Source organism: Electrona antarctica (genome assembly GCF_951216825.1).
Source record: "Electrona antarctica genome assembly, chromosome: 16".
Lineage (NCBI taxonomy): Eukaryota > Metazoa > Chordata > Actinopteri > Myctophiformes > Myctophidae > Electrona > Electrona antarctica.
Window position 1 is genome coordinate 35,054,002 of NC_136797.1, and position 16,132 is coordinate 35,070,133.

General features: G+C 41.2%; 1 protein-coding gene across 3 annotated transcripts in view; it reads left to right on the forward strand.

The window, feature by feature from the left end:
* Window positions 1-16,132, forward strand: part of ssh1b (slingshot protein phosphatase 1b) — a 36,128-nt gene that overhangs the window by 13,506 nt on the left and 6,490 nt on the right. For all 3 annotated transcript variants that reach the window (XR_013791995.1, XM_079525225.1, XM_079525226.1), the window contains 12 exons: window positions 3,888-3,988; window positions 5,593-5,657; window positions 5,922-6,043; window positions 6,620-6,688; window positions 7,247-7,312; window positions 10,930-11,124; window positions 11,254-11,347; window positions 11,879-12,007; window positions 12,290-12,336; window positions 13,872-14,018; window positions 14,464-14,664; window positions 15,114-15,774. Coding sequence is in view for 2 of the 3 variants with exons in the window: in XM_079525225.1 (XP_079381351.1) it covers window positions 3,888-3,988; window positions 5,593-5,657; window positions 5,922-6,043; window positions 6,620-6,688; window positions 7,247-7,312; window positions 10,930-11,124; window positions 11,254-11,347; window positions 11,879-12,007; window positions 12,290-12,336; window positions 13,872-14,018; window positions 14,464-14,664; window positions 15,114-15,774 (1,897 nt within the window). In the remaining variant the exon portion in view is untranslated. The remainder of the gene's footprint in view (window positions 1-3,887; window positions 3,989-5,592; window positions 5,658-5,921; window positions 6,044-6,619; window positions 6,689-7,246; window positions 7,313-10,929; window positions 11,125-11,253; window positions 11,348-11,878; window positions 12,008-12,289; window positions 12,337-13,871; window positions 14,019-14,463; window positions 14,665-15,113; window positions 15,775-16,132) is intronic.

Here is a 16,132-nt window from a genome sequence, read left to right on the forward strand (position 1 = left end):
AAGAGCTGACTGAAACACTATGCATGATGATATGTAGGGTCAAGGAGCTAAGAGCTGACTGAAACACACTGCATGATGATATGTAGGGACAAGGAGCTAAGAGCTGACTGAAACACTATGCATGATGATATGTAGGGACAAGGAGCTAGGAGCTGACTGAAACACTGCATGATATGTAGGGTCAAGGATCTAAGAGCTGACTGAAACACTATGCATGATGATATGTAGGGTCAAGGAGCTAAGAGCTGACTGAAACACTATGCATGATATGTAGGGTCAAGGATCTAAGAGCTGACTGAAACACTATGCATGATGATATGTAGGGTCAAGGAGCTAAGAGCTGTCTGAAACACTATGCATGATGATATGTAGGGACAAGGAGCTAAGAGCTGACTGAAACACTATGCATGATGATATGTAGGGACAAGGAGCTAAGAGCTGTCTGAAACACTATGCATGATGATATGTAGGGACAAGGAGCTAAGAGCTGACTGAAACACACTGCATGATATGTAGGGACAAGGAGCTAAGAGCTGACTGAAACACTGCATGATGATATGTAGGGACAAGGAGCTAAGAGCTGTCTGAAACACTATGCATGATGATATGTAGGGTCAAGGAGCTAAGAGCTGACTGAAACACTGCATGATGATATGTAGGGACAAGGAGCTAAGAGCTGACTGAAACACTGCATGATGATATGTAGGGTCAAGGAGCTAAGAGCTGACTGAAACACTGCATGATGATATGTAGGGACAAGGAGCTAAGAGCTGACTGAAACACTGCATGATGATATGTAGGGACAAGGAGCTAAGAGCTGACTGAAACACTGCATGATGATATGTAGGGTCAAGGAGCTAAGAGCTGACTGAAACACTGCATGATATGTAGGGACAAGGAGCTAAGAGCTGTCTGAAACACTATGCATCCAATCCAATCCAATCCAACTTTATTTATAGAGCACGTTTAAAAACAACAGAGTTGACCAAAGTGCTTTACATAACATAACAAAAAACACAAATAAAAGTGCACAAAATCGTCAAAAACATATTATAGAGATACAAATATACAACAGGGTGGAGAAAACAAAACAAACAATAAAACAAAAGATAAAAATAAAATAAAATAAATAAAAAATAACTCACTCTGGGGTAAAAGCTTGGGAATAAAAAAGTGTTTTAAGACGGGATTTAAAAATAGGGATAGAGGGGGACAGTTTTACAGAGAGGGGGAGTTCATTCCACAGTTTAGGGGCAGCTACGGAAAAGGCACGATCTCCCCTAAGTCTTAGTTTTGCCTTTGGGACCTCCAGCAGAAGTTTGTTTGCTGATCTCAATGATCTTTCTGGGACATACAATTTTAAAAGATCTGAAATATAGGGAGGTGCTAGCCCATTAAGGGATTTAAAAACAAACAATAAAATCTTAAACTTAATCCTAAAACAAACAGGGAGCCAGTGCAGTGAAGCTAAAATGGGGGAAATGTGGTCACGCCTTCTTGTACCTGTCAGAAGGCGTGCAGCAGCATTTTGCACTAGTTGCAATCTATAGATGCAGCCCTGGCTAGCCCCAACATAAAGTGCATTGCAGTAATCCAGGCGGGTAGTGATAAAAGCATGTATGACTTTTTCAAAATCTAAAAAAGTTAAAAAAGGCTTCACCTTAGATAAAATCCTGAGCTGGAAAAAAGCTGATTTTAAAACTAAATTCACCTGTTTATCCATTAAAAAATCACTGTCCATTCTTACACCAAGGTTGGTTACGGTGGGTTTAATGTATTGTGCCAGGGGGCCGAGGTCCACTTCGGACATATTTGCAGCAAGACTGGGTTTAAAAATCATAATCTCTGTTTTGTTCTCATTCAAATTTAAAAAATTTAAAGCCATCCAGGCTTTAATGTCATCCAGACATTCCAGGAGTTGGCTTGGAGGGGTGGTACTGTCTCGCTTGATGGGGAGATAGATTTGGGAGTCGTCAGCATAAAAATGGAAGGACATACCATGTTTACGTAAAATTGACCCTAGGGGGAGTAAATAAAGTGCAAAAAGAATGGGCCCAAGGATTGAGCCCTGGGGCACCCCATAGGGGAGGGGGGCAGAAGATGACATTAAGCCACCGGTGCTGACAGTGAAGCTTCTCCCAGTGACATACGACCTAAACCAATCCAGTGCTGTGCCCTTTATACCCACCCAGTGCTCAAGACGTGAAATTAGGATAGTGTGGTCAATCGTGTCAAAAGCGGCCGTAAGATCTAAAAGCAATAAAACCGCAAAATTGCCAGAATCTGTAGTTATTAAAAGATCATTAAAAACTCTTAAAAGTGCTGACTCAGTGCTATGAAGTGGTTTAAAACCGGACTGGAACCTCTCAAAAATACCGTTTCTATCAATAAAATCCTGGATTTGTAAAAGTACGACTTTCTCTAAAATCTTTGAAATGAAAGGGAGTTTAGAAATGGGTCTAAAATTGGAGAGAATTGTGGTATCTAAGTTTGGTTTTTTAATTAAAGGTTGCACTACTGCCTGTTTAAAATATGTTGGTACAATACCAGAAACTAAGCTGCTATTTAAAATGCGCTGGATGTTGGGTCCAACAGTGTCCCACACCTCTTTAAGTAGGCGGGGGGGGATAATATCTGTGGGACAGGATGAGGGTTTTAATTTAGAAACGATGGTCGCAAGGGAGGGAAGGGAAACGGCTTCAAAGTGAGTAAAAGTGGCAGTGGAAGTAAAATTGATGGACGGGTCAAATGATGCATGATGATATGTAGGGTCAAGGAGCTAAGAGCTGACTGAAACACTATGCATGATGATATGTAGGGACAAGGAGCTAAGAGCTGACTGAAACACTATGTATGATGATATGTAGGGTCAAGGAGCTAAGAGCTGACTGAAACACTGCATGATATGTAGGGTCAAGGAGCTAAGAGCTGTCTGAAACACTGCATGATGATATGTAGGGACAAGGAGCTAAGAGCTGTCTGAAACACTGCATGATGATATGTAGGGACAAGGAGCTAAGAGCTGACTGAAACACTATGCATGATGATATGTAGGGTCAAGGAGCTAAGAGCTGTCTGAAACACTGCATGATGATATGAAGGGACAAGGAGCTAAGAGCTGACTGAAACACTATGCATGATGATATGTAGGGACAAGGAGCTAAGAGCTGACTGAAACACTATGCATGATATGTAGGGTCAAGGAGCTAAGAGCTGACTGAAACACTATGCATGATGATATGTAGGGACAAGGAGCTAAGAGCTGACTGAAACACTATGCATGATGATATGTAGGGACAAGGAGCTAAGAGCTGACTGAAACACTATGCATGATGATATGTAGGGTCAAGGAGCTAAGAGCTGACTGAAACACTGCATGATGATATGTAGGGACAAGGAGCTAAGAGCTGTCTGAAACACTATGTATGATGATATGTAGGGACAAGGAGCTAAGAGCTGACTGAAACACTGCATGATGATATGTAGGGACAAGGAGCTAAGAGCTGACTGAAACACTGCATGATGATATGTAGGGACAAGGAGCTAAGAGCTGACTGAAACACTGCATGATGATATGTAGGGACAAGGAGCTAAGAGCTGACTGAAACACTATGCATGATGATATGTAGGGACAAGGAAGTACAATCGGTTTAGTTGCTGTGGTCAATTTATTTTGCTCTGTACTTGGTCTTCTCTTCCCTATGCTTCAAGTTGTTAATGTAAAAAAAAACACATATATCATATTTATGATATAATATTTTCCTAACTGCAGCCTGCAGAGTTAAATACAACCATCCTGCAGACTGCAGGACCCCCAGGGGTCCTGGACCAATGGTGTACATTCTAATGAAGTGCTAGTAACCATGCATTGTGATTGTGTTTTATAGCCTCAGTGAAAGCTTCTTCATGGTCAAGGGAGCTGCCCTCTTCCTGCAGCAGGGCAACAGCACAGAGGAACCCCAAACCCCAACCCACCACAAACATGCAGGTACACACACACACACACACACACACACCTCCATACACAATCATGACATTTTACTTGACGATTAACTTTCATACAAAAAAATTTAATTGCTTATTTAATTGTGTTTTTGACATTGGAACATATTAATAAAATAATGCCTTTGGCCATTGTAAACAAAACCTGCACAAGGAAGATGGACAAAATAAATACATATTTAATAATTTTATACTTTCAAAATATTAAAATCCGCTCGAAGATCGGCTATTTCCGCTATTTTTGGAAAATGTTTGAAAATGTATGAACATTTTTGACAATTATGCAGAATTGTCACTATTATCTCAAATAATTGTAATTGGACATTTATGTTATTGTATGTTTATAACACACACATAAACACACACACACACACACACACACAGTACACCTGCAATAGGATACTTTGTTTTGCGCTTGTTTGCATGTGTGCCCTGCAAAGAACTGTGCACAAAAGCTAGGTCATATTTGCTGAGGTGGCTTTTCTGTTGTGGAGTTGTCTGTGTTTAGACTACACCATGTGTTAGGACTGGGTACCTACACAGTCAAATCCTGAGTGTTGATTTCACTCAAAATGGACCTGTATCACTCCCAGTTAAATGTGAGTTATTAAGGTGAAAGTTTTTGACAAAGGCTTGAAAATAACTATGAAACTGAAATATGATTGGCTCAGTTTGTACCACACTGTTTCGACAAAAAGAGCTGAGCCAGAAGGCAAAGCTTTCTATCTACCAATTCAATCTTTATTCCTTCCTACACTCACCTACAGTATGCTCATCATGAAATGTGGGTCATGACTCATGACCAAAGAACAAGATCGTTGATACAAGCGGCAGGTACTCCTCAAACTCCCCCAGGCAGAAGTAGCTAATGTGGCTCGGTAAAGCACAGTCTGGGATTTCCATCTGGAACTGTTTCCTTTGCATCCAAATCTGGATAAGCGGTAGAAGATGGATGGATTGGTTTCGAAATATAATTAGTCATTTAAAAAAAGAAAGAAAGAAGACAACAGGTCAAATTAGAAAACTACTTGAGTCTGCCTAGTTTCAGTTTTACCATCAACATGGTACTAGTTTCAGTTGTACCATCAACATGGTACTTGAGCAGACTGCCTGTAGCTGATGTTGCCTGCCGTTTGTGATTATGTGCTACACAGTCTTTGGATAATGAGAGTGCATTTGTGTAAGTGAACAAGAACAAACATCATCTGCATATCAAAATTATGAACATTCTAATGATACTAATATTATGATATTCCATATACTAGGCTAGTACTGTCATTCTCAATCTTTTTCATTTCAAGGACCTCATTGAGGCATTGGGCGATGGATACCCATTTGATGTAACTCTGGGACCCCCATCTGCACTTTAAAGTTAACCCCTCAGTGTTAATTCAACACTGACAGTGCAAATGGAACCAAATTATTTGGACTTCACGTTGAGAATCAATCAGGTCTAATCAGATCTGAGCTTCGAAACACTAGGTTGTACGGTTTACTTTGCACCTACAGTATAGTGAATGCACTTATTTAGAGTTCATGAAGCTTTTCCTGGAAGTGCAGCATAAATGTTAATGCATAGTTTATTTTCAGGCGATTTACCTCAACACCTGCAGGTCATGATCAAGATACTCCGGTCTGAGGACCGTATTAAACTGGTCAGTATTACACACACACACTCCCTCTCCCTCCCTCCATCTCTCTCTGGTTAACAATGCAGATTTGCGCTGACCTCTGGCATGTCCATTTTTGGGCATGCACTTGCGCGCGCGCGCGCGCGCGCGCGCGCACACACACACACACACACACATCTTGAACTTTATATAGTAGATCAACTGCAAGTATCGCCAACAACCTTAGTATGATTATATATATATATACCGAAGTGCAGCCTCTCGCTAAATATTCCTTCTCTTCCACAGGCTGTACGGTTGGAGACTGGATGGTCGGAACGTGTGCGCTACATGGTGGTAGTCTATACCAGCGGGCGCCAAGACACAGAGGAAAGCATTCTAATAGGGATGGACTTCACTGATAAGGACAGGTAGCTTTAAGCCTAATTTAACACCCCAATCGTCCAGGACGAAGTTCACCGTCCTTTCTATTAGTAACACCCAGCGCCCAAGACAAAGTTTTATCCAAAAGACAAAGTGTATTGATATGAAAACCGATCGCATCGCTCCACAGCCTAGGAGCGCCTCTTGCGCAATCCTCGATTGTGAGACGTCATCGAAAATGTTCCCCCCCTGTTTTGCCGACGAGAACGAAAATCTTAAAACGTTAATAGCTCGCGATCTAAATCATCCCGTCCAATTCTAAGATCATGTGTTAGACGGGCCCCCGCTGTCCAATCGCTGGTCGCGTTAGATTTAATCTTACCTCCCGTTGTTGTCGATCGCATCAAGAGTGTTTTGGCTACATTTAGCTGCTACAGCCACATCCGGCATAACATCCGGTCGGTAAAAGTGCTCCATTGCTATAAATCGATTGGGTGCTATAATTTAATGGATTAAATAACTCTGGGCAATTAGAGTGTTAATAGAGTACACTGAATCTGACATTATTATTAGTAGTATTATTATTATTGTTTTTACAAAAAGGTCATCTTTATTGTTCTCAGTAAAAGCTGCTCTATTGGGATGGTGCTGCCACTGTGGAGTGATGCCAACATACATTTAGATGGAGATGGGTGAGTATGAATTTATGTCAATATTCTCTCCCATAGGTTACAGAAAACACAGCAGTGATTCCCAAACACTTTAGCTCGAGATCCCCTTGTTCTAGAGCATCTAAGAACACAATTGGCTGGTGTTCGGGGGAATGAAGCTGGAGGTTGACATTTGTCACTGCATGTACTCCAATGGGCTGGGGTGGCACCTGTCAGCAAGGAGTGTTGGGCGGGAGGAGTTGGACCGAGGGTCTGTGGGGAGGAATTAACTGGCAGTTTTACTCCCCAATTTTTACCCCAGTTTTACTGACCTCCGGTGACTGAGTTACTTGCAGTCAATTTGACTCTAACGTGTGTCAGCTGAGTTCTTGCTGACCTGTGAAAGTGGTCCCTCTGTGTGCGAGTGTGTATGGGGAGAATATTCCACTGGTCTGTGTCCTGAATGGTGGCCGTGTGAACCAGCGGCCACACAAACACGCAGCCTGTGTTTGTGTTCCTACTACACCACTCTGTCTCCCTGCGTATACAGTCTCTGTACAGACTCACCCTCATCTCCCGTCTCCCCCGTTTTGTCTCCAGAGGATTCAGTGTAAACACAGCAGGACGGACACATGTCTTCAAGCCTGTGTCTGTGCAGGCCATGTGGTGAGTCGCTTCATTCCCTCGTTGTGGAATTATTGGATATTAAAGGTGCATGGTGTAAGTGATATTTTGTGGTGTTAAACAGCGTTATTTTCCAATGGCAACAGTGTTTGATTGATCAGTATTAGAGGTAAATAGAAAATATATTTTAAGGTCGGGATGCCAATTGTATCCAGAGAGAGAGAAAAAAAGTGAAGCTCTGTCCTGATGGATGCAATTCGTATTCCGACCAGAATTTTTTTTTCTGTTTACTAAAGAGCTGGATAGATGGGGAGACACCTGTTACTGAACAAACACTCTACAGCAGAAGCAATGTAACTTTCTTTTTCTATCCCGGATTGGAACCTGGTTTTCTGCGCAAGTGCTGACATTTTTACCATTAGGCTAATGGAGCCGGCCTGCTTAGTTATATTGTATTATTATACTCTACCATACAGATTGGACAAAATTACATTTAATTCATCAAAAATGTTGAGGTTACATATTGAGGCTTTAACCGTTTAACAAATACGAATCTTACATTGCCTTTAAGGAGCTTTGTGTCTTCATGTGAAAATGTAGTGACAACTGTAAAATGTTTTGTCCACCTCAAATCAGTATTCTCCTTGACTTGCAGTAATCATAATGGAGAGTGAAACCACCAATCTGTGTGTCAAATCCTACACTAAGAGTTAAACTAACACTGAGGATTGTACGTGCCATGTTCAATCCACACCAATTTATTTTCTCCAGTTTGCTTGTTAGTTTGGGTTGCTTTTTAATTTTCAATCATTTATCAGACAACAATTCATACATACAGTGTTTATTTAAGCAATATTACATAAGATGGTGTGCGTTATCTTGATTATTGGCACGCCAGTGATGCGTTCAGACAGAAAACATCACTGAAGTGCCAATCACGATACATGCTATATAAATGCAGCCTCAAACTTCCAATGCAAACTGCTAGCCTATAGCCTCTTAGCCTGCTCTGCTCTACGAGACTCCGTCTATATTTTGATTAGATGTGCTGTCATGCTCGTTTGAAGCACAGGTAGATGGCCATTTCAACCAATCAGATTGCTTCATCGGAACTAGTGCTTAAAATTTAAAAGTCTTTGAATAATACAAGATTATAAGCACTTTAAAACGTATACTTAGTTGACGGGATTCCAAATATATTCCTAATGTTTACACTCTACTAAATATCTTCATCTTCACTGAAAATAGCCAAGCTACAAGCAAGCTTAATAGCGCTGTTCACCCCCAGAATAAGGATTTTCTGGGGGGGGATTAGATTAAGTAGTCTTCCAAAACAACAATTTGATGGTGCTGTGGGCTTCTCACATGTCAAGCTGCTGCCATGCTTTCTGCAAATTCAAGTCCCAGCTGCTGCACAGAACAGACAGCCACCTGCTGTGAAATAAACAGATACAGTTTGACCCAATGTAGCACAGTTTAAAACACAACCTATTAGCCTTTTAATTATTGTGTGGCGGCAATCTGTTCATTTGACTTTAGACGGGGAAATTCATTTCCACAGCACTGTACAGACAAGTGAGACAACAGTCCATACAGCAGAACACAATAACAGTGATATAACAATGATGTCATACAATGACAGACACAAGTACACACTCATGTTTCATATTTAGACACACCCATTGTTCATTGGCTTCATTGCCTTTTGAAGTTTGCAGGATTGGTCCGTTTTGAACAAAATGCCTCAAATCATGAACACAGCATGCAATTTATGTGAAATCTTGCATGCACATTCCCACTAGGCCGAGTACAAAATGCCACTTGAAAATCAGCCTCATGGTGGCGCTAACAGGCCGATTTTACCTATTTACCAAATCGGTACACAGTATCTCTATAGTCATGTGAAATTGGATCTGTCTGGTATTTCATATTACATCATTTCATTTCATCCTAATTGGCTAACATTGGCTTCCAAAGTTTGAAGGATTGGCCCGTTTTGAACAAAATGCCTCAAATCATGAACACAATGCATTTTGAGGCAAATGTTGCACGCACATTCCTACTAGGCCAATAAATCTCACCCTTTTCACATTTGCCTGTTATAGCGCCACCCGCAGGTGGACTTTTGCAAAACACATTTTTAGAACAAAATGCCTCAAATCATCACTTTGAATGTTGAATTGCCATCAAAGGCGTAAGAAGAAATGGCACCCTTTTCACAATGGCCTATTATAGCGCCACCAGGAGGCCACAATAACAAGGCGCCGATGAGCACTTTTTCAGTCTCTAGTTAAAAGAAATTATTTCATTGGGTGCTCAAGTGGCATGAGGTAAAGTATCTGACCACCATCGAGGAGTTTAGGGATTCGAACCCACCCTGTTGGGTGATGATTTGGGTCAGCGATATTGAAAACTATTGTTGTGTAAAAAAAAAAAAAGAATGCTTGTAGACCTTATTCATTCATTGCAGTGAGGTTTCCTATCACACTCCTTGTTGAGAACACAGTCTGTTTACATATTGCCATTTCATATGGAATACACCATAAGGCCACCTGGAGAAGAGATATGGAATAGGTAGATTATAAGTCATATACAGTAGAAGCCAAAGCTTAAAGGCCCAATGTCATGCTCCAAATCATGATATTTAATTTGCCATGTGATTTATTTCTGGTAAAAAAAAAAAGGGGGTCGGGACATAGCCATGGACGTAGCCAATTCCAATGCCAGTTAACTAAACAACAAATTCAATGTTGGTAGTGGTTCGGGTTACCTTGCCTAGATGAAACTCCAATTACAGATCTCTTCAATAGTTGCTCTGTTGATTAAAACATATATATAATTCAAAATATTCTCTCCATTGACGCTCCAGTCACTCTTGTAGCACACAAATAAATGCAAACAAAGGAGATTCTGACCAACTCAACTCAAACTTTATTTATAAAGCACATGTTACAACAACCAAAGTCGGTGTATGTACAGGTTCCAATAATTGGAATTACATCATGGCAAGTACACATCAAACCTCTACCGAAGTTTACTTTTACTTTAAAGCTCCATTCTTTAACTTATTTCAATTAATACAATGTTATTTAATCAGTGATAAATGCTGTGGTTAAACATATTAGTATGTTAATATTAGTATGTTCTGTGATCTGCCTAGTTGTCCATGGAGAGATTTAGACCCTGGGAGGCTGGGACACCTACTGTTAGACAAATAGTACTACTTGAAGCAGAAGGGAGTTCCAACTGCGCCTCTAGCCTATGGCAGGCCAGTCTGGTGCATCTCAGAGGCAGGACAGGCTACAGGAGGAAAGGAGGCACTGGAGCAACTCAGACAGTTTAAGCCCTTATTTTATTATCAGGGTGCAAGTGAAAAAGCGACAACGTTTCGATGTATCAGCCACATCTTCGTCAGGTCTACTTCATCAGTACTACTTGATTAAGCTCATATGCTCAATATCTCCCCTGGCCAAGAGGGGATTGTGTCTTGCTGAAAGGTAGAGAATTGGTCTCCCACGTGGAAGACCCAGGAGGTTTGAATCCCGGGTAGGAGATCAAATTTACAGATTGCAGCCGCTGTGTGATGAAGTATAAATCAGGCTTAAATGTTGTATATGAAAAATGTTGCCATGGCTGAGCCTTTGCTCCTTGTCCAACAGGTCTGCTCTACAGATCCTTCATAAGGTCTGTGAGGTGTCACGCAGGTACAACTACTTCCAAGGGGGAATGGCTCTCACCTGGATGGGCTTCTATGAGAGCTGCATCACCTCAGAGCAGAGCTGCGTCAACGAGTGGAACACTATGACTGATCTGGAGACCACACGGCCTGACTCACCGGCCTTATTTGTGGATCGGTAAAGACTTGAAATGCGATGCATATGTACAGTATATTGTGTATAAACTAAAGGGATTTGCACATTTGAAACAAGCACATTGTTATAATTCTGTGGATCAACAGTGATGTTTTGATTGATTGTGCACAGGCCAACAGAGCGTGAGAGAACAGAATGTCTGATCAGAACCAAACTACGCAGTATCATGACGTTCCAAGACCTGGAGAATGTCACCTCTAAAGAGGTGCCGTATGCATACATGTTTGTTAAATTTGTTGGTGGAGTGTTTGTAGCATACAGTATCTGCTGTATATTAGATCAGGGGTTCTCAACCCGTGGGTCGCGACCCCTCGGGGGGTCGCCAAATTATTTTGGGGGGTCCCCAAATTATTTTCAAAAAAAAAAATATATATATTTTTTTTAAATTTTATTTTCACGATTTTTCAAAAATAGCAGACCTACAAGCTCGTAGCGCGCCACTCGGTGGCGCGCTATGAGCATGTAGATCTGCTATTTTTCAATATCTAAATTATAACAATGCTTAAAACACCAAAAGGGGTTCCCGCCCAAAATGGTTTAATGTTATTGTAGCAGTCAATTTATATTGGGGGTCGGGAGGGGGCGGGGCGGGGGTCCCGAGACGTTGCCAAAGCATTTCCGGGGGTCCCCGGCCAAAAACGTTGAGAACCCCTGGCATACAGTATCTGCTGTATATTAGATATTCATCCATCTGTGCTGGTGTTTGCTGTAACATGCTCTCTTACAACCTTTTCAGATACGTACTGAGCTGGAGCAGCACATGAGCTGTAACCTCACGGAATACAAGGAGTTCATAGATAATGAGATGCTGCTGATCCTGGGTCAGATGGACAAGCCCACACTTGTATTAGACCACCTGTACCTGGTGAGAAGACCATTTGTTTTATTCATTATTCTTCCCTATCCATGTTGAGTGTTCCCACACCACATTCTCCTCATCTAAGTACTTAGTTGCTTGCCACTAAATAGTTTTGCGATGTGATGTGTTGTGAGCTTGTAGATCTGCTATTTTCAGTACTTGACACCAGTGTGCAACTTGTTGCGTCATACACCATTGGTGTTGTTTACACGTCTTCTCTTTTGAGCTTTACTATAGCAAACATGGTCAATTTGACCTTAATCGATTTGTGTCTCCACACCTCCCCAGGGGTCTGAATGGAATGCCTCCAACTTAGAAGAATTGCGGGACTGTGGGTGAGAATATAGAATGCAAAAACAGAAATGTTCTTATGTAGGTCTAAATAAGTAGTATACGTTGAATATTTCTGCTAAAATCTGCTATGATGTACAGTATGTTTGTCAACAACAAAGTTTAAAGGTGGTGTAAGTGATATTTGTGAGTTTCTTTTGTTGTTAGTGTTTACTGTAGCTCTATATTGGAATCTACCATTCCGCAATCATTGCCATAATAGTAGCTTGTTCAGTAACAGTTTCTCCAGCTCTTTAGTAAACTAAAGATACCAATTTCAGCCAATCAGAAAAGAGAATGTATACGGGATAAACAAGTGAAATCGGAAGTGAGAGATTGAATGAAAAATGTACCCCTCCCTCAATGTATTTTCTTTTCACTAAAAAGCTCATAGATGGAGAGACCCCTGTTACTGAGCAATACATCTGTAGCAATGAATACTAACAAGCTTTCACTTTTAACGATTGTTTTTGACCTAACAATATCACTTACAGCACTTTTAACATCCATATTAGATGAATTAGTGTTAGATATGTTTCAGCTCTCCTTTGATGAACTATTACGCAACAACCCATGAAGTTAACTGTGTTGCATCAGTGACATCTTAACTCACCTGGCACCAATTGCTCCTTTTGATGCCTATTTTTTTTCATATGTTTCTCCACGCCGATGACGCCTTTTCACGCATTTTTTAATATAAATTGATTACAGTTCACAACTGTGTCCTGTACGTGCTCATAAGACTCCGGTTCGGGTGCGGAAAAGAAACTAAAATGAAAATTCCACTGGCTTATGATGTCTATGGGGACGCAGATTTTAGAATCCATCATACGATCGTGTATAAACCAGGCTTGAGGTTCAGGAAATGTTTTTTTTGTTATCTGGTGCTTTGAACACCAAAACAAAACACGCAAGCCTAACGCAACAAGGCACATACTGTACAGGACATGCATTAGCGCAGGGGTTCTCAACCCGTGGGTCGCGACCCCTCGGGGGGTCGCCAAATTATTTTAGGGGGTCCCCAAACATTTTTTTTTTTTTTTTAAGTTTTTTTTTTAAAATTATTTTCACGATTTAAAAAAAATAGCAGACCTACAAGCTCGTAGCGCGCCACTCGGTGGCGCGCTATGAGCTTGTAGATCTGCTATTTTTCAATAGCTAAATTATAACATAATGCTTAAAACACCAAAAGGGGTTCCCGCCCAAAATGGTTTAAGGTTATTGTAGCAGTCAATTTATATTGGGGGTCGGGAGGGGGCGGGGCGGGGGTCCCGAGACATTGCCAAAGCATTTCCGGGGGTCCCCGGCCAAAAACGTTGAGAACCCCTGCATTAGCGCAACAGCAGGACATACAAATACTTATAAGACAGCAGGCAAAGTTCACCATGTAATCTGATGGAATAAGTTAATTTAACATTGTAAACTATACTGTATGCCAATTGCAAAATGAAGGAGTATAGCTGTATTATACTGTATAAATCCACACTATTCACAAAAGGCAGCATGGAAGTGACACATTTGGTTTTGGTTTTGTTTACAGAGTGGGGTTCATCCTCAACGTCACCAGGGAGATTGACAACTTCTTTCCAGGAACATTCTCCTACCACAACATCCGGGTGTATGATGAGGACACCACTGACCTGCTGGCCCACTGGAATGACACCTATAACTTTATTGTTAAAGCCAAGTGAGAATCACAAATAACAACAATGTATGACATACGGTACCCACTGCACTGCCTAATCCTCAGTGTTAATTTAACTGAGATTTTATACATTTTACCAAATTTACTCTTCTGAGGACCTCTCTCAAACTGCTGGACCGTTTTTTTCTTCCTTTTTTTTTTACTTTCATTTTATAGTCGGTGGCGGTTGGATCGGTTGTAGCCTTGCCCATATATCATGGAAAAGTTTTGCTATACCTGTCCACCTGGGAGACACGCAAATATTAAATCCTAACTTGTTTATTTTAAAAAGGAAACTTTGTTTTACAGAAACTAATATTTTAACATTCGAAAAATACATCTAGTACTATTAATATGATATTTGTATACTATTAATACTAATACTATTATTAATTAACATAGGCTATATATTCTAAGATTTGAGTGTATTATTTAACTTGCTTCACAGGAAGAACCACTCCAAATGCCTGGTACATTGTAAGATGGGGGTGAGCCGCTCTGCCTCTACAGTTATTGCCTATGCTATGAAGGAGTATGGCTGGTCTTTGGAGAAAGCATACAATTTCGTCAAGCAGAAAAGAAGTATAGCTCAGCCCAATGCTGGCTTTATGAGACAGCTGGCAGAATACGAGGGCATCCTGGATGCTAGGTGAGCAATTCAGTGGATTCTATAACATCAACTACACCTACAGTACAGCCTGATTTTGTCACACAGACTTATACATTAAATTAGACTTAACTATCAAAGGACAACATAACTTGTTTAATCTCTATAGTGCAGTGGTGAGCTTTATATGCACCAGGTCAGGGCTACTAACCCTGACATACAGTACTTGTGCTTTATGCAGTAAGGTTATTGGTCATTAGCTGGACTGTACATGCATAATACATATGAAAAGGGTAGCCTTTAGTGCTTTTTCACCTTGAACCTGGTGTCCCTATTTTGGGCATGGTTAACATTTTGAAAACTTTGACAACATTTGATTTGTTCAACAATAGCAGACACAAACTCGCAACGTTGCTTTGTAGCACGGCAAAATACAATGTTTTTATATTTTACTCTACTTCTCTCTTTGCATCCTTGTTTCTGCTTCACAGTAACCAGCGGCACAACAAGTTGTGGAGACCTGAAGCACACGAGGAGCTCTCAGAAGAGGCCTCTGGTCAGTGCACTGGCCTGGATGTCCCTGGAGAGGAGACCCCAGTGCTGAGGGCCTCCTCCCGGGAGGAGGAAGCCTGGGGTGGCTGTGGGGCCTCTCCCTGCAGGGGCATGGGTCTGGAGGTGGAACCCCCTGACCCCCTTAACTACAATTACTACTTCCGACGGTTGTCAGACTCTGCACTTGACAGTGAGCCCTCAACCCCGGTGCGAGGCCCCCCTCTGCTGGGTATGGAAAGGGTATTTATTGAAATTGAGGACGTGGAGAGAGATGCTCTATTGGAGGACGAAGGCTTCCCCATGGCCCATTTGGTTCTACCCGGAGCAGGAACAGCTGCCCAGACCTGTGGCCGCCTCGACCCTCTGGAGGACATGAGACTGAGGCTGGAGTTCAGCACTTTGGAAGAAGAGGATGAGGAGGAGGCAAAGAAAGAGGAAGAGGAGATGGCAGCGCTGGCCCAAACTCCAGGAAATTCTGACAGCAAGAAGGAGGAAGAGGAGATGGAGAGGAAGGAGGAAAGCCGATTGGGTTTGGCAAACCTCAATACTAACAACAGCAACCGCCTTGCTGCCAAGCGCAGCTGCCCTGCTGCCTTCGACGTGAGTTGGGCAAATACATACGTACAGTGTGTATTTATATATATATATATATATATATATATATATATATATATATATATATATATATATATATATATATATGATTTTTAACAAAGCTATTATCTATATTCAGAAGGATTAATGTGCAAGAACTTAGAAGGCAATTAATGTTAAGAAGTCTATTTTCTCCATCTGTTTTTGTACCTCAATGTTTACATTTATGTTGCTGGCTTTTTAGAAATTGTATACAGTATACTGTAGAAATGGGTATTATTATTATTACTTCAAGTATTGTGGTCGTGCCCGTACGAATGCACGTGTATGCTCGGAGGTATTATATACTGATGTTGATGGTGAC